This window comes from Macrobrachium rosenbergii, chromosome 49 (genome assembly GCF_040412425.1).
Source record: "Macrobrachium rosenbergii isolate ZJJX-2024 chromosome 49, ASM4041242v1, whole genome shotgun sequence".
Classification (NCBI taxonomy): domain Eukaryota; kingdom Metazoa; phylum Arthropoda; class Malacostraca; order Decapoda; family Palaemonidae; genus Macrobrachium; species Macrobrachium rosenbergii.
Window position 1 is genome coordinate 43,078,886 of NC_089789.1, and position 19,720 is coordinate 43,098,605.

The window sequence follows — 19,720 nt, forward strand, 5'->3', positions numbered from 1 at the left end:
ATTAGAAGAAATTCCTGTTCTCCTGAAGTCCCTGCTCTGTACTATCAACCAGCAGGATAGTACAGAGAGAGTATACCATTTGTGCTATTACTTGATAGTATAGTTATAGATCCTCTCTATTATGCTGGCAGCTATGGGGGATGAACCACTGAAGTACAGACTCTCTCTCTCTCTCTCTCTCTCTCTCTCTCTCTCTCTCTCTCTCTCTCTCTCTCTCTCTCTCTTGACGACCAGAAAATCACAGAAAAGTTGTACTGTTTTGTCTTTAACAGTTTAGAATAAAAGAAGATTGTACTTATCTAAGAAACAGATGGTACATTTATAAGTCTCAACAATTCAGTTCTTACATAAGTTTTTATTTCGTTCAACAAGTAGGACGACATGAAAGGCCAAAGGTAATGAATTCGTGTAAAGTTTCATACACATAATTTAACAAGTAAACATCAGATATACTTTGAAAAGACGTTGGTAATACTTCTCCCAGAAGAAAAATATTGCCAAGAGAAATGTTGTCATGGGTTCGAGTAATACTCGGCATGGAACAAGGAAGATTCGGTAGCCACTATAATAGCCATGGTAGCTCATTCTTGCCAACATGAAATCAAAATACTGATGTATGTTGGTTTAAATAATAACAAATAATTTAATCTTCTGAGTTATTAGGGGGAACACCTTTGCCAAGAGGACGTATTTCTTCAAAGTGGAATTCTGGAATTCGGTACTTGTGGCTCCCGAGGTGGGCCAGACGTTTTCAACATGGAATCTGTGTGTAAGTGATGGAGAAACCGCTGTTTTCCGTGTCCCCGGTCTCGTCCTCGTCCGTGACAACCCGGATCTGGAACGGTTTCGAAAACGCTGGAAAAAAAAAACAAAAATAAATAAATATCGAAAGTACAGATGGATGCAAGACGAGAAAACGTCACAAATGGAATGGTTTCGAAAACGCTGGAAAAAAAAATAAATAAATATCGAAAGTACAGATGGATACAAGATGAGAAAACGTCACAAATGGAATGGTTTCGAAAACGCTGGAAAAAAAACAAATAAATAAATATCGAAAGTACAGATGGATACAAGACGAGAAAACGTCACAAATGGAATGGTTTCGAAAACGCTGGAAAAAACAAAAATAAATAAATATCGAAAGTACAGATGGATACAAGACTCACAAAGGAACGGTTTTTCGAAAACAAAAATAAATAAATATAAATATCAAAGAAAGTACAGATGGATACAAGACGAAAAAAACGTCACAATATTTTGCAATGAACGACAAGTAATCGTTATCAACATGTTAATGAATGCTGTCCCCGAACTCGAAAGATACTGAAGGATTAGAACCATGGTTGCGACATACCGCATTCGATCGCCTACCAGGTGTACGCCAGGAGAATGGAGTCCGGTACTTACTGCTCCTTTCTGCGAAGGATGTCCCACAGTACCTGTCTGGCGACGTCGCCGTAGAGGGAGGCTGGGAGAGCGTCGGAATCATCAGGAAGTCCTTGATGCAGGACTTGTCTCCGCTGAGGGCGGCCGGACCGGCTACTCGGAAGGGAAAAAGTGATTATATGAGGAATTGTTATATATATATATTATATATAAATTTCTGGCTCACATCAGGATCGAACCCAGGTAATTCCTTGGGTGCAGTTGCCCTCTGGTTCCAACTTCTTTTATGACTTGTAGGGCTATATGGTGGGCAGCGCCCTTGCTAATCAATGGAAAGACCTGGGTTTCGATCCTGATGCAAAATCAAAAATTTATTTCTGTTCCACACGTGATTGTGTGTTGATTATTTCTATATATATATATATATATATATATATATATATATACATATATATACATATATATATATATATATATATATGTAAGCATATATATATATATATATACATATATATATATATACTGTATATCATACACACACGACACAATCATGTGCAAAATACACATACATCCATACACGAGATTCCGAACACAACTGAAACACCTTATTGTCACCAGTGCCTGCAGCGGCTGCCTCCTCTGTCCCACCCCGACTCCCACCCCCCAACCCCCACCCGGCAGTAACCCACCTCCCTGGAATGCCAATCGAATCCGCCGAGCTGATTGTTACCCTTAATTATCGCTTCCTCACGAGAAAACGACGTAAAATACCGTCTCGCCTAAAACGCCTACCTGCGGCCGCTCCGTTACCGGATATCGAGAAGGCGTTCGCCGTATACCGGACGCCGCAGACGCCCTCTTTGGCCTGTATGCAGATGGTGTACTGTAGGCCTCCGATCTGATGGACGCCGGTTATGTTCTGCAAAAGACAGTCTCGCTTGGATTATCATTATTATTATTATTATTATTATGTTATTATTATTATTATGTGTGCTAATAGATTCTTTCGTGAAAAACAATCGGTGTAATAAAATCCACAATTATATTGTAAATGTATTACTATATAAAATAAACCAAAGACTTTCAGACACTTGAACTGGTTTATTTTTACATAATTTTCTACTATAACAATATATTTACTATATAATTGTGAATTTATTACATTATTATTAATGTGTGTGTGTGTGTGTATTATTATATTATTATTCAGAGGGAGATGAATCCTATTCATATGGAATATTCCTACAAGGGCCATTGACTTCTTGAAATTCAAGTTTTCAAAGACTGTGGTGTTCATTTGAGAGAAGTTACTGAAGTTAAAATATTAAATACAGAGATAAAAGGAATGCTCCTTGGGAATTCAAGCTTCCAAAAGAATATGAGTGTTCATTTTAAAAAGTACAGAAGATAACAGAAATACATATTAAAAAAAAGATAAATTAATAAATTGATAGATAACTAAATGGAATTATATATGGATTATTAGAATACAAGGTGAGCCTCTTAATATTAGAGGCCTTGATATTAAACTGGAATCTTTGTGCCTTAACTTATTTTTTTTTTATATGAGAGAGTCTTACTATTAGGATGGTTCTTATATGACATATATATATAGTATATATATACATATATATATAAAGGGACTGCCACAAAGGAAGTGTGATGCCAGGCCTTTCGACTTATTGTCCTTTACTTAGCAGAGCCTGCTAAGTAAAGAACAATCAGTCGAAAGGCCTAACTAGCACCACTCGGCTAAGTAAAGGACAATGACAGTCAGGGAAGGCTAGCTGCTAGCACCAAATCCGTCGTTTCTCTTTCCCTCAGGACATTTGCCTTTATTATTCATCGTTCCATATTTTTCGTGATTCCAGTTATATATATATATATATATATCATATATATATATATATATATATATATATATATTTATTTATTTATATATATATATATATATATATATATATATATATATAAATAAATATATATATATATATATATATAAAATAAAAAATTACTTACTTTGAAGTTGAATGATTGTATAGTTGTCGTATAATCGGTGAAGTATTGAAGGCAGTTCTCCGGAGCTAAAAATAAACAGTATCTTAATTGCCCATTGAAAAATTATTGCTTTTACTTGAGACGCAATGTTAACTTATTAATAGTATTTTAGCAAACGGAAATAAAAATGTTAAAATTAAAGGTGAAGCGAAAAAATTTGTTATAATTTATGGCTTGTATCAGACTAAAGTTTAACATAGTTGGTTTTAAAATTGATGTTAAAATCAATCTTTAGGTTGGTAAAAATTTCAACTTTTGATTTAAAAATTTAAGCATTGAATAATGAAATATAAAAAAGATAGTAATTTACTCTATATTCTCTTTCCGGCTAAACCATATTAATGACCTCTTATCAAATTATGATCTGAAAATTTTTAAAATAGATCAAGTTTCAACTTTTCAATTAAAAAAATATTGAATAATGAAATACAAAATCATACCAATTTACTTGACATTCTCTTACAGACTACACAATGTTAATACCTCTTATCAAATCATGAACTGAATATTTTTTAAATCGATCAAAATCTTCATCTTTTCAATAAAAGAAATATCAGCATTGAATAATGAAATAAAAAAAACATACCAAGTTACTTAATATTCTCTTACAGTCTATACGATATTAATGTCTCTAATCAAGTTACGAGCTGAATATTTGACCTGACCTCTGTAGGGCGAATTGCAGGCGATCTGGGATACCCTTATACGCCAACCTCTGTCCATGCTGGATGACGTCAGCCCGATGCTGACCCTGGCTGACCCTTGACCTCTTCCCATTTCGACGTACACTGTAGTTTTGTCGTAATGAGGACATGAATATAAACAATGTGACAGTCAGTGCTTTTGCCGTAATTAGGGTGAGATTGTTACAATAATGATAATAATAATGATAGCAATAATAATAATATTATTATTATTATTATTATTATTATTATTATTATTATTATTATTATCAATTTCGTTTGAAGCTTACAGTCAAATTTTATCACCAATAATAATAATAATAATAATAATAATAATTATTATTATTATTATTATTATTATTATTATTATTATTATTATCATCCTTTCTCTTTTCTTTCATTTCACTGTTACCTAACCAGAGAGAGAGAGGTAAAGAAAAAGAGAGAGAGAAGAAAGAGTGAGCCTTGCAGGCCTGAGGGAAAGAGAGAGAGAGAGAGAGAGAGAGAGAGGAAATATTTTGAGGGGAAATGGAGAAAGCGGGGGCAGAATGGCGGATGAGCGTTTAAACGCCCATAATGGGCGTCATTAACGCGGCCGCCCACCGCGCCCACATTCCCCATCGCATGTAGAGTGGAAGAAGTTAATGAGGTTTTCAGTTTCTCGCTGGCATTAACTCGACCCCGAGGAGAGGGAGAGAAGCAGGAGGCAGGAGAGCAAGAAAGGGGAAGAGAGAGAGAGAGAGGACGAAAAAGGAAGAGGGAGAGAAGGAAAGAAAGAGACAAACAGAGAGAGAGAGTTGAGGAAGGAAAAGAGAGAAGGGAGGGAGGGAGAGAGCGAAAGGGGAAAAGAGAGAGAGAACGAAAGAGGAAGAGAGAGAGAAGGAAAGAAAGAGACAAACAGAGAGAGTTGCGGAAGGAAGAGAGAGAGAAGGAAAATCATAGAGAAAGATAGAGAGAATGAAAAAAGAGAGAGAGAGAGAGGGGGGGAGGAGAGAAATAGAGAAAGAGAGCGAAGGGGAAGACAGAAAGAGAGATAAACACAGAGAGAGTGAGAAGGGTAGAGCGAAAGAGAGAGAGAGCGAAATGGATAAAGAGAAAGAGAGCGAAAGGGGAAGACAGAAAGGGAGGGAAAGATAGAGACAGAGACAGAGAGAGAATGCTAGATAAAGGGGTATGAGGGGGAGTGTATCCCGCCTCTTCAAAAAAGAGAGGTTATATGAAGCGAAGATTTGTTCGTAAAGTGGCCATCCATGTAGCTATTGATCTCCAAAGAACAGAAGCGAGATCTGGTGGCCTGGCGGGTGTTACTTGGCTGGCCGTATTCTTAATAGCTTTCAGATTTTCCCTTTGTAACTTAAAAAAAAAACAGATATTCAACAAATATTGTTATTAATTTTTTTCCAGGGAATGTTTTGGAAAATTGAAAATTAAAAACATAATTAAATATTTGAAAAAGATATCATCATTTGGTCCCAGAAACTCTTGATTTAGTATATTTGAAATAAAATCTATGTGAAAAAATAATATATACTTAATAGAACCTCTGTGAGGAATAGTTTGTTTCGAGGTGTATATTTAAAAACAGTGTATATTTAAGGCAGACACTGTATGAGGAAGCTAATGTATATTCGAGAAAGAAACTCTGTTGGGAATCTGAGTTATAAGGTGCTGAACACTTTAAACATTCACAAAAAAAAAAAAACGTTTACTTTCAATAACCAACACTAAATATTTCCTATCATATTTCACCGAAATCGTTTTCAATTCATTCCAGCGCCGCGGGACACCGACCCAACAAAACGATTGCGCAGGTCTGGGAACTCTAGATGCGTAATGCCATCAGTCCTGCTGTCACTGGGAGGTTTGTTTCTCTGCACGAGGAGCCGTTTCAAAGGCAAATCCTGACAATTACTACTACCACCAGTACTACTTCAACTACTGCAGCTGGGCTGTTCGGAAGAGTAATTGCAGTGAAGAGTCCTGCTGTCACTGGGAAGTTCATTTCGGGAGGAGCCGTTTCAAAGGCAAATCCTGGCTATTACTACTATTACTACTGCTGCAGCTGGGCTATTCAGAAGAGTAGTTGCAGTGAAGACAGGTAATTAGAATGTAGAAGACGTCATTCACATGTAGAAAAGGTAAAGAAAGTATATTGCAGAAGGGTAGAATAGAGAGATAAAATAATAGGTAAAATATTGAAAAGGTAAATAAAGTAGAAGTAAATAGAATATGGAGGAAATAAATAAGAAGCCTGAGAGGCGAATGAAACGTAATGTAGAAGAGGTAGAATACATTAATAGAATGTAGAAATAAATTAGGTAAAGTAAAGATGAGCTAAATTGAATTTAGAATGGATGAGAAAAATGTAATGCAGAGCAGAAAAGCATAATATATAAAGGGTAAATACTATATTATTAGTAAAGCTGTTAGCAAGAGACCTTGCACACTATAAATGACCAAGTTCTAACATTGAAAAATTAAAGAAAAACTTGAGTATGACAGGATTAAAATGCATTCAATGGAATTTTTTTCAAAACTAATGTTTGAACATCTTTTTGCGGAGCAGAATCATCAGAATCACATGTCAGGGAATAAATGATCATTTAAATAAATATGTAAATAAACAAATAAACCAGTTATTAATCTTATTTCATTACACTAACACGAGTAAGATTTTTTTTAAATGAATTAATAAACACTTAAAATTTAGTGTGCGTTATATATACTGTATATATAGCGAAGTTGAGGGTGGGTTCTATCAATCCAGCAAACAGCACTGAAGGAAATTTATTATTGATGAATGAACTATATATACATTATTCAATGAATGAATGGATGGCTAACCACTAAATCTTTAAGTAAATGTAGTAATTCAAGTGAATCAACTACACAGACTAAGTAAATTATTGTTGAATTAGTGAAGTATTGGACTTGTCATTTATTCATTCAAGCGAATCATCCGAGTCATTCACGACTGGATAAATGAATGAATAAATAAATGAAAAGATAAATCAATTAATTACTGAATCAATAGATAAATAAATTAATTGATAAATAAATTAATAGATAAAAAATACGTAGATAAACAAAATAAATAAATTAATAGATAGATAAAGGAATAAATAAATGAATTAGTAACTAAATGAATAGGTAAAATAAATAGATAAATAAAAAATGAATATATAAATTAACAGATAAATAAATAAATAGATAAACAATTGAAAAATTAATAGATAAATAGATAAGTAAATAAATAAATAATTAAATAAACAAATGAATAAGTGAATAGATAAATATGTATATAAATAAACAGATAAATAGATAAACAAATAGATAAAAATTAAATAAATGAGTCGATAAACAGGTAAATAAATAAACAGGTAAACAGATAAATAAATAGATAAACAGGTAAACAAGCGAATAAATAAACAAACGAACAACGCAGCTTACTGTGTTGGCCTGAGTTAGTGCCGCATATTATAACAGACGGTCCATCGGCCGGACTCAGTACACTCAACTTGTCTTCCCGACAGATACTCTGGCCGTTTGGTCCAGCCAGGACCAGGGTCTCGAAGTCCAGGCGCAGCTGGCAGATGTTGTCGTTTATCTGGAATTGTTTGTGGGGGGAATTGTTTACCTGGGAATTGTTTTGGGGAGGGAAGGAAATTGGTCGTCTGAAATTGGTATGGCTGGGGGAAAAGTTTGGGATGCTGGTTCGTTTAGATTGGGAGCTGTGGCAGAGTTGGTGGTCTGTAACTGGGTAGTGTAAAATTGTTGGTCTGTAACTGGGTAGTGTAAAATTGTTGGTCTGTAATTGGGTAGCATAAAATTGTTGGTCTGTAACTGTGTAGTATAAAATTGTGTGTCTGTAATTGGGTAGTGTAAAATTGTTGGTCTTTAAATGAGCAGTATAAAATTGTTGGTCTGTAATTGGGTAGTGTAAAATTGTTGGTCTGTATCTGTGTAGTGTAAAATTGTTGGCCTGTAACTGGGTAGTGTAAAATTGTTGGTCTGTAACTGGGTAGTATGAAATTGTTGATCTGTAATGGGGTAGTGTAAAATTGCTGGTCTGTAACTAGGTAGGGTAAAATTGTTGGTCTATAGTTGATTAGTGACGTGAATTTTTTGGTCTGTAATTGCGAAATGACACGAACTTGTTGTTTCTCTCAAATTGGAAAGCGTTGGTGAAATTATTGGTCTGCAGTTAGGTTATGGTGTGATATTGTTGGTATAAATTTGGCATGGCTTGAGAAGTTGTTGTAAGTAAATTTGAGGATTTAAATTGGGAAAAATGGTGAAATCGTTTCATTTATAATGGATTCACATGTTGAAATTGGTGAAATTGCTGGTCGGAAATTGGTTAGTGCGTTGAAATTGTTGTTTTGGCATTAGGAAATACTGGTGTACTTTTTTAAATTAATATCAAACTATGTTTTCAGTTACCCCGTGATTGATGTACATCAGTGGTTCTTAACCTTTTTCAATGTATGCACCCATTTCAAATCAGCAGTGAGTTCTCCCACCCCCCTGAATTGCTGAAATAAAATAATAATAATAATAATGATAATAATAATAATAATAATAATAATAATAATAATAAATAATAATTATTATTATTATTATTATTATTTATTTTATTATTATTATTTTATTTTTTGCATAAAAAACATGCATATATAAAAACATATTTTGCTTTAATTATTCATAAGCATTTCACACCCCTTAGGAACCGGCTTCGCACCCCCTAGGGGGTGCGAGCACCCCTGGTTAAGAACCACTGACCTACATAAATGAAATAATGAAACCAAAATGCAAATTGGTTTTAGCTGAACCACGTTAAAATATTTCTGCGATTTATGCACAATGGTCATGACTGCAGTGACACAGTTGGCCCACGGTTACTTTCTTTGACCATCTCGGTTCTGCTGTATGTAAAAATTGAGATGATTCATCTTCAAAGCTTCTAAAAGCTCAGAAGTTTTTTTTTTTTTGGGGGGGGGGAAATTCCTGATTAAATGAGACCAACAATAATAGGAATGTTGACATTATAATGTCACCCTCTTTAATACATTATTTACAATCAGTGCCAAAATTGGCTGATGTCTAACCCTTTCTTTATTTAAACAAAATAGACAAAATCTAGTCTACTTGTGATAGTCAAAACTCTTTTCTACCTGAGAGGAAACAGATAAATTTTAGTTTTTTATTCGACCTGTGGAAAAACAAACAAAATCTCGTCTACCTGTGACAGAATAGACAAAATCTCGTCTATCTGTGAGAGAACAGACAAAATCACGTCTACCTGTGACAGAATAGACAAAATCTCGTCTGCCTGTGACAGAATAGCCTAGACAAAATCTCGTCTACCTGTGACAGAACAGACAAAATCTCGCCTACCTGTGACAGAATAAACAAAATCTCGTTTACCTGTGACAGAATGGACAAAATTTCGTCTACCTGTGACAGAACAGACAAAACCTGGTCTACCTGTGACAGAATAGACAAAACCTGGTCTACCTGTGACAGAATAGACAAAATCTCATCTACCTGTGACAAAATAGACAAACTCTTGTCTCCATGCGACAAAATAGATAAAATCTCATCTCCATATGACAGAATGGACAAAACCTCGTCTACGTGTGACAGAATAGACAAAATCTCGTCTACCAGTGACAGTATGACACCCGTAAAACTTACCTTACGGATGTTGTAGACGCAGTTCATAACCGAAGTCGTCTTCATCGGGTAGCCATCATTCACGAGGTAAGTGTCGTTGTGGCGAACTACGGCGCCACATTTGGCCTCACCTACGAAAACGAAGAAGAAGAAGATGGTACTAAAACTGAATGACGCATGGCCTCACCTACGAAGAAGAAGAAATAGAAGAAGATGGTACTAAAATTGAACGACGGATGGCCTCACCGAAGAAGAAGAAGAAAAGAAGAAGAAGAAGAAGAAGAAGAAGAAGAAGAAGAAGAAGATGGTAATAAAATTGAACGACGCATGGCCTCACCTACGAAACAGAAGAAGAAGAAGCAGAAAAAGATGGTACTAAAATTGAATGACGCAGACGGAGATAGCCGACCAATTCGGATTATAGTTTCTGTCACTATTGGCTTATGCCGGAGTTCTTAGATGAGGACGTCATTATGAACAGGAGCGAATGAGGCCAGGTCATTTGGCAGGGCGCTGAACCACAGAGTTTCATTGTAACGACCGGCTGTGGTGGAATGGAAGCTGGAGAGAGAGGTCGTGCGAACTAATGTCGTATTGGGAATCAAAGTGGGTGAAAGAGTTTGTACATTGCAGACATATATATATATATATATATATATATATATATATATATATATATATATATATATATATATATATATATATGTATATATATATATATATATATATATATATATATGTATATATATATACATAAGCATATATTTATATTATATATATGTGTGTGTCTGTGTGCATGTATATGTATGCGTATGTGTGTGAGAGAGAGAGAGAGAGAGAGAGAGAGAGAGAGAGAGAACCAGAGAGAGAGAGAGGAGAGAACTTGAACAAACCAATATCTGCCTAAAGAATTGTGGCAAACAGTTTTTAGACGCGACAAATTTCCATTCAAAACCAGTTGACTTTCATAAGCCAAAATTCAATTCGAATTTAGCCCAGACTGCAAAAAATAGAAAAAAAAGTAAAATAAAAATGAAATCACAAAACCTCCTTAAAACACGACTTTTCCCTTTGAGAACAAAAAAAAAAGTAAAAATAAAAAAAACGTACAAAACCTGCTTAAAAAACTTTCCCTCTCAAAAAAAAATTCAGTATACAAAACCTGTATCATTAAAACACGATTTCTCTCTTTCAACAGGAGAAAAAAGAAAGAATCGTTTAAAAAAATCGACTAAAATATTCTAATTGTATATTTATTGTGTTAATTATTTTTCTTAATTTCATATTCCCATATTTTGTTAATTATTCTTCAGCAACGAAAAGAACAAAAAAAAAAAAGAATAAAAAAATTATAAAACTTTCAACATTAAACACACAAAAAACAAAGAAATCGTCACAAAAAAATCTACTAAAATAATCCCTAATTGTATTTTTATTGTATTTTTTTCGATTTTTTGTGACAATTTTTTTCTTGGCTGTTGGAAGGGAGATGTATTGTTTTTTCGAAGCGGGTTTTCTATTTTTTCATTCGGATGTTTTTGTCGTTTTGAAAGAGAGAAATCATGAATAATTGAAGCAGGTTGGTATTTTTTTTCACTTCTTTTGTTTTGAAAATGAAAAATAAATATTGTATTCATGAAGAAGGTTTTGTAATTTTTTATTCTCTTTTCACTTTGAAAGGGATAAATAACTTTTTCTACTTTTTTTGTTTTGAAAAAATGAAAAACTAGGTAGATTTGTAATTTTTAATTTTTACTCTTTTGTTTTGAAAAGAAAAAAAAATATCGTTTTTCTGAAGCAAGTTTTTTACTTTTTTTACTTTCAGTTTGAAAGGGGAAAATCATGTTCTACTGAGGCAGATGTAGCATTAATTTCCTTTTATTTTCATCTTCGTATTTTTAGTCTTGGTTTTTTCAGTATTTCTTAAAATATTCATCCTTCAACAACGAAAAGAACGCATCCAAAACGAAAAAAATTTGTTAAAATTTTTATTTCTTAAAATACTCATTCTTCAACAAAGAGAAAAACGCATCCAAAACGAACAAAATTTTTTCAAATTTTTATTTCTTAAAATATTCATCCTTCAACAACGAAAAGAACGCATCCAAAACGAAAAAAATTTGTTAAAATTTTTATTTCTTAAAATACTCATTCTTCAACAAAGAAAAGAACGCATCCAAAACGAACAAAATTTTTAAAAATTTTCATTTCTTAAAATATTCATTCTTCAACAAAGAAAAGAACGCATCCAAAACGAACAAAATTTTTTAAAATTTTTATTTCTTAAAATATTCATTCTTCAACAACGAAAAAGAACGCATCCAAAACGAACAGAATTTAAGATTTTTATTTCTTAAAATATTCATCCTTCAACAACGAAAAGAACGCATCCAAAACGAACAAAATTTTTTCAAATTTTTATTTCTTAAAATATTCATCCTTCAACAACGAAAAGAACGCATCCAAAACAAACAAAATTTGTTAAAAATTTTATTTCTTAAAATATTCATCCTTCAACAACGAAAAGAACGCATCCAAAACGAACAAAATTTGTTAAAATTTTCATTTCTTAAAATATTCATCTTTCAACAACGAAAAGAACGCATCCAAAACAAACAAACAAACCAAAAAAAAAAAAAAAGCAACTCACGGATGCAGCAAACTCCAAATCCAGAGGAGCAGGTGCCGTCGGCTCTGCTCTCCGTTTGTTGACACTCGAACTGGGTCAGGCACCTCCCAACTGATCCGAAAGTGGATCCTTCGCAGGGGTTGGGCTGCACTCGAAATTTCACCATGCGTAGGAAGCTCAGGACTGCAAGAGGGAAGGGGAGAGGAATGCTGACTTTACTCTTTTATATAGTTTCACGATTTTGTAGATATGAATACTGCATATATTTTTTTTTTTTTTCTATTGGAGTCAGTGGCATTGTTGCCAGAGACTGTCTTTTTGTTTAGATTCCGAATCAGTCTGTACTTCTTCTTTTTCTCTACAGGCCTGAGAAGGAAAGGAAGTATAGACTGATTCCAAGTCTGAATAACAAGATAGCCTGCAAATAAAGCATGTAAAACTATTGAGCTTCAATAGAAATTGCATTAGAGAAAGAGAGAAAATATTCTAAAAGCACATATTATATATATATGTATATATATATATATATATTATATATATATATATATATATATATATATATATATATATATATATATAATATATATATATATACACTATTCTGTCCCATGCAATGTGAATAACTCATCACACGCCATTTTCTGACCTCTGCAACGTCTAAATCTGATCTCACGTGAAATTACCCCCTCTGATCTCACTTGCAATTTCTGACCTCTGCAACGTGAATATCTTATATCACGCGCAATTACTGCACTCTGCAGCGTGCAAATCTGATCTCACATACAGTCTCTACCCAATGGAACGTGTAACTCTGATCTCACGTGCAACAGATACTCACATCTCCCTTCCCTACGGCCTCCCCTGTACGGAGACGTGTCAGGCGTCGAGACATCAGTCGAGGGCGCATCAAAGGTGACTCCGAGTCCGCCGTTCGTCAGAGTTCCGTTGCCTGATTCAGCCAGAGAGACACTTGTCGCGAGACGAAGCGAGACCAGGTGGAGGAACATCATCAACAAAATCCGTCTGGAAGGCAGGCTGCCGTTTCCCAACATCTTTCCCTGCAAGGATGTTGACTAGTGAAGGACCTCTCTCTCTCTCTCTCTCTCTCTCTCTCTCTCTCTCTCTCTCTTTCTCTCTCTGTCTCCTCTAAAGTTAGATTTAGAATATGGTCAGTATCCTGAAATTTTGATTTTCGTTTCAGACCGCGTCTTGATTCCATCTTCAGGGTCAGAGGCATGGCGACTTGCTTTTCAAGTCTGGGCGAGACTGGGGTATTGTGAAACGTCAATGCCAACCTTTGTACAACACATTTATATATATATATATATATATATATATATATATATATATATATATATATATATATATACAATGCTCATATATGTATATATAAACATAACTGTATATAGAGTATATATATATATATATATATATATATATATATATATATATATATATATATATATATATATATATATATACTTTCATGGATATATACATACACATACATATACATATATATGTACATTTATATATACATATATATATATACACACATATGTATATATATATACATATATATATTATACATATAAGTGCAGCGTTTAATCCCTCGAGAATAAAAAACAAAAAAAAAACAGGCTGTTATGCCAGCTTAAATCACGTGTTATTGAGCCGAGCATCATCATCAAATACAAAGTTACAAAAAACCAATTTGTCAATGGATAACTCAATGTAAAAGCAAAAAAAAAAAAAAATTGGTGTAGCCTATGGCGACTACAAATAATTGTCCTACATTTAGATCGTTTATGGGATTAAAATATTAACCTCTTTTTTTTTAATCCGGGAAATGCTCTAGATAATTGGGTCACTTTCCAATATGGCGGGGGGATGGGTGGGGCGAGGGGCGGTAAAATAATATGAAGCTATAACAGATTGGGTAATGGATCCTTTAATCTGGTTGGCGAAGTTGAATTATAAATTTGTGCAAGTCAATGGCCGGTGAAATACTTCGCTGTTGATGCCTCTGCGGGGGCCTAGAAGGGATTATACGACTCGTACAGCACTGTAGGGCTGTAGGGAAGGCACTGTAGTATGGTGAGTGACGGATGGAGACGCAGAATTTTTGTAGTGCCGTAGAACTTGAAGTAGAGGAGCTATGGCCGGTGAAAACACTGAATTTGTACAATCGTGTATGACTTACGCAGCACAGAAACACCCATATACACAAACAGTGAATTTATACAACGGTGTAGGAAGTATATTGTATAGAAATGCACACTCATACACATTCATGTGCACTAACTCTGAATTCTTGCAATAGTGTAAAACGTATACAGTGTAGAAACACACACTCTCAAACACACACACACATACACAAAAACTGAACCTACACAGGTGTGCGGTATAGAAATATACATTCATACTTATCCACATACACAAACACTGAATTCACACAATAGCACAGGACGTATACACTACATAAATACACACACTTACACAAACACTGAATTTATACAATAGTGTATGGTGTATACACTTCGGAAATACACACACTTTCACAAACACTGAATTCACACAATAGCATAGGACGTATACACTACAAAAATACACAAACTTAAACAAACACCGAATTTAACCAATAATTTAGGACGTATACATTATAGAAATACACACACTTACACAAACACCGAATTTATACAATAGTGTAGGACATATGTTATAGAAATACACTCTCATACACATACACACCCCACCTCGACTACAGAAGCACTCCAGGCAACTGCGTCCACTAAAACTGGAGGGTCAAAACCAACTCGATCCTTTTATATATAACCTTCGAACTCTTGCATACAGTAAGTGGGTCAGATGAAGTGACGATACCACATAATCGTCCTAAGGGGGGGTTGGGTGGGAGGGGGGCTTGGGAGGGAGAAGTTACCGTCATGGTAACAATGGGAAAAAATAACTCTTAACAATGAGAGAGTGGAAAGAAAAATAACTTAACAATGAGAGAGTGGAAAGAAAAATAACTCTTGCAGTTATCATTTATAGTCGATAAAAATTTTAGGGTGTGAATGAGGTTTACCTATTACGACATGGCAAGGATGTTTCATTGAAGGTATTTTTTACTAAATTATTTTGAATTATTATAAATTTTATATATTTATATATATATATATATATATATATATATATATATATATATATATATATATATATATATATATAAATGTATATCTAGTCATAATAACACTCAAATATATATATATATATATATATATATATATATATATATATATATATATATATATATATATATATATATATATTTACATATGGATATATATATATTTGGTGGAACTGGTGCATTCACATTAGTTTTTATTTGACTATCTGTTTATTTATCTGTCCAAAGCTTACTGGTGAATTTCAAATTAATTTTTTTTTTTGATAGGACAGACCACAAGTCAAAGAAGATTTGATCCAATTTTGTGGATCCAAGAAGCATTTTTTCACAAGATGGATCCAGATCCATATTTGCATCACAGACCTGATTTGATCCAGTTTTTCAGATCCAAGAAACATCTCTTTAAGGTGGATCAAGACCCACGTGTTTATCACAGACTTGATTTGATCCAGTTTTGCAAACCCAAGAAGCATTTTTTAGATGGATCAAAATCCATATGTGTATCATAGACCGGATTTGATCCAATTTTGCGGATCCAAGAAGCATTTTTTCAAGGTGGATCAAAAATGAGTTTTTCTTCAAGTTGGATTAAGATCCATATGTGTATCATAGACTTGATTTGATCCAATTTTCCTGAGTTTTCCTGATCATGATTCGTTTATGCTTACAAAGCACAAAAGTCTTAAAGATAATCAAAGGCATAATAAAATTTCATCTATAAATATCTTATTACAACACTTTAATTGTTCTTAACAATCAACAACATTTTGGCATGGCTACAATCACACGTGGTGCAGAGGTCAACAACTGGGTATCATGATAAAATGTAATGTTTTATGGTACGTCCCTGAAGATGACGAGAAAAGATATATCGGAGTTAACAGAGAGGAGAAGGATAATGTACTCACAGGCTAAACGAAAGATGGGAAGAAGGAAAGGTACAATAATGTTAAAAAGTCAGTAGGAGGAAGATTAGATAACCTGTTCCCCTTAACAGGGAATCTGTGTAACGCCTCATGGAGAATTAACTAGGAATCTGTGTAATACCTCGTGGAGAATTTACAAGGAATCTGTGTAACACTTCAATGGAGAATTAACTAGGACTCTGTGTAATACCTCATGGAGAATTAACTAGGAATCTGTGTAACACCTCATGGACAATTAACAAGGACTCTGTGTAATACCTCATGGAGAATTAACTAGGAATCTGTGTAACACCTCATGGACAATTAACAAGGACTCTGTGTAATACCTCATGGAGAATTAACAATGAATCTGTGTAATATATCACGGAGAATTAACTAGGAATCTGTGTAATACCTCATGGAGAATTAACTGGGAATCTGTGTAATGTATCACGGAGAATTAACTAGGAATCTGTGTAATACCCCATGGAGAATTAACAAGGAATCTGTGTATACCTCATGGAGAATCCTTTGTTCTTGGGATCGGTTGCTTGGTCTTCTTCTCCATCGGTCACTACACGGACCTCGAACGGTTGTGAATACGCTGCAAGAAAAAAATCAATCGATCAATCACCGAGCACTTCCATTAATCGAATTTATTTCAATTTCATGGAGAGTAAGGGAGCCTCTGAAACAGTGCGTTCTAAAATGATGGAAATTGACTGAATCAGTCTGTGAGAAAAGTCTCCTGAAGTGACTGAAACTGCGGTGCCCTCCGAGGAAGGCGTCCCGAAGTGGCTGATAGTGAAATATAGGGAAAATTTAAAAGCCGACGAAAAGTATCGTCTTTTAAATTGGTCGAAATTGTTAGGCCTAATGAATAAGGAGAGGTAATGTTGTTGCTTGTGAGATGACAGTCAGTCGGATGTAGTTGAAAAAACAAATTGAAATCAGGTGAAAGTATGGAAGATATATACTTACTGGTGAAATCTGCGAAAGCGTTCCCACAGCGGCGATCCTTAGCGGGAGTCCCATCCTTGTTAAGGGAAGGGATCAGAACGTAATCCTTGTCACAGTCTGCATCGCCCTCCTTACCATCAGCAGCTAATGAAGGAAAAGATAATTAAAATGGACGAAGAAAGAGTGGAAACTGCACTCACAGGGAAAATGAGGAATAAAAAAAAAATGAAAGGAATGATAGTCGTTTCACCAAATGCTTTCATCAGACACCTTCAGTTTCCAAAAGTCATGAGTATGTCAAATGTACAGAACCCCCAAATTACACAAAAAGTCAGAAATGACCATCGTCCTTTAAATAAAAATAAGTTTACTCTGCTAAACAGATTTGCCAGCTTCCTGAAATTGACAAGAGTGAAAATAGGCCCATTGCGTTCCCTCCTTGAAGAAAAAGCAATGCCCATCTCTGTAAACCTAATTTTTCATCTCATTGGCATTGAAAAAATCACTGGAGCAGTTTGGAATCACTCACTAGCAGCGGTTTCTCCGTCTCCGGAGAGAGAGAAACTTTCAGACGAGTACTTAATACCACAGAATCCTTCTCTGGTCTTGATGCAGATGGTATATCTCTGGCTTGCCAGTTGGTGGATGCCATCCTCGCTCTGGATGGAGATGGGAAAAGATTAAAGTCTTACTCGATGAGAAGAATCTTTTCACTGCATGAAAAGTGTCAAGATTATGGTCTTACTCATGGAGAAGAATCTTATCACTGCACGTAAAGTTTCAAGATATTGGTCTTACTCAAGGAGAAGAATCTAATCATTGCATGAAAAGTTTCAAGATTATGATCTTACTCATGGAAAAGAATCTTATACTGCATGAAAAGTTTGGCGGTGAGGAGAAGTTTAGCGTAGGATTTAACTAATCTTGTTCAGTAGGTTCATGGGATGACGAAAAACGGCCCAGGAATATAGTTTCAATAAGAAATATTTGAGGAGGCTCATCACGAGTTGATGCAAGAACAGAAGAGGCGGTCTCACAAAACAGATAGATAGACAGATGTGATTGTGTGTATGAAAGTAGTACCTCCATGGTGCTAAAGAGTGGACGTTGAATGTGAATGAAAGAAGAGAGACTGAAACTGTTGAAATGAACTTTTGTTGCAGTATATGCAGCGAATAAGAACTGAAAGTGTGAGAGTTGGAAGTTTAAGAAATGTGGATGCACGCAGACGTGGCAAAAACAATGCTTTGAGATGGTTTGATCTTGCGGAGAGAATGGGGGAGCTGATAGGCGGGAGGAGTAGAGGAAGACCTAGAAAGTGCCGGATAGATGGATTACAAGAAGAACTTGAGAGAATGGGCCTTACTATTCAGGAAGAGAAAGAGTGCAAGCAAGGTGGAGGAGAATAGCGCAGTGTGGGTAGCAGTGTGCAGTGCCCTCTGGATGAGCCTTCCTGGTGAGGTGGGTGCCAGAGGGCCACACCAGCCCATTTATTACCTTTAATATCTTACTACTCTTACAGGGTGCTCTTCAGGCAATGACCAGTGCTGGCATAAGGCCAGCTCAACCTAAATGAACCAATAGCCAAGCGTAGGATTTTAGATAGAAATCAAGACATTTTTGGTTTTACAACAAGTTAAAAGATAAACTTACATTGTAATTGAAGGTCGAGAGAGTTCCTGAATACTGAGTGTAGTATTGTAAGCAGTTAGGTGGAGCTGTAACGGGAGAAAAACAGTTAGAATTTCATTGTATATTGTGATTCATTTAAAATAATTATTTCCTTTTTACTTCAGTAATTTCATTTTGATCCATAACATTATTTTTTTTGGAGAAATGAAGTTCCTAATTCCATGCTGTCCTGCTCCACCCTGGCTGCAGCCCATCATGCCTAGGAAGATACCAGGCACATTTTTTTTTATTCTCTCGGGTCATCAGAAATTCGGTATAATTTAGTTCAGCAAGGCTAAATCGATGTACCTCACTTGGGAATCAAACCCAGGCTTTCTCATTGTGAGACAAGTTTCATGACCATTAGACCATAGTGAGATATATATATGTATATATAAAGACTAACCATACCTCGTTTAAACATGACTGTATCTGACGGAGATTTCATTCACAAAAGCTACAAGCTTTCAAGGACTAATCTGCCCCTGTCGTCCGGCTACCGGACGATGGAACAGTTAGTCCTTGAAAACTGGTAACTTTTGTGAATAAAATCTCCGTT

At 34.9% G+C, this 19,720-nt stretch overlaps 2 protein-coding genes across 2 annotated transcripts in view; both read right to left on the reverse strand.

Annotated features, from left to right (window-relative positions):
- Positions 1–751: 751 nt before the first annotated feature.
- On the reverse strand, positions 752–9,872 carry LOC136832377 (uncharacterized). Its single transcript, XM_067093287.1, has 7 exons — positions 9,828–9,872; positions 7,581–7,737; positions 4,113–4,235; positions 3,409–3,473; positions 2,182–2,308; positions 1,411–1,542; positions 752–855 (listed from the first exon to the last, which is right to left on the reverse strand). Exons 1-7 carry the CDS (start codon positions 9,870–9,872, stop codon positions 752–754), a joined length of 753 nt encoding a protein of 250 aa, XP_066949388.1.
- A 6,471-nt stretch (positions 9,873–16,343) lies between these two features.
- LOC136832312 (uncharacterized) overlaps positions 16,344–19,720 on the reverse strand; it is a 9,820-nt gene continuing 6,443 nt past the window's right edge. The window contains exons 7-10 of the mRNA XM_067093221.1: positions 19,144–19,208; positions 18,020–18,149; positions 17,512–17,634; positions 16,344–17,134 (exon numbers count right to left, since the gene is read on the reverse strand). Coding sequence (XP_066949322.1) covers positions 17,025–17,134; positions 17,512–17,634; positions 18,020–18,149; positions 19,144–19,208 — 428 coding nt within the window. The 3' untranslated portion in view covers positions 16,344–17,024. The remainder of the gene's footprint in view (positions 17,135–17,511; positions 17,635–18,019; positions 18,150–19,143; positions 19,209–19,720) is intronic.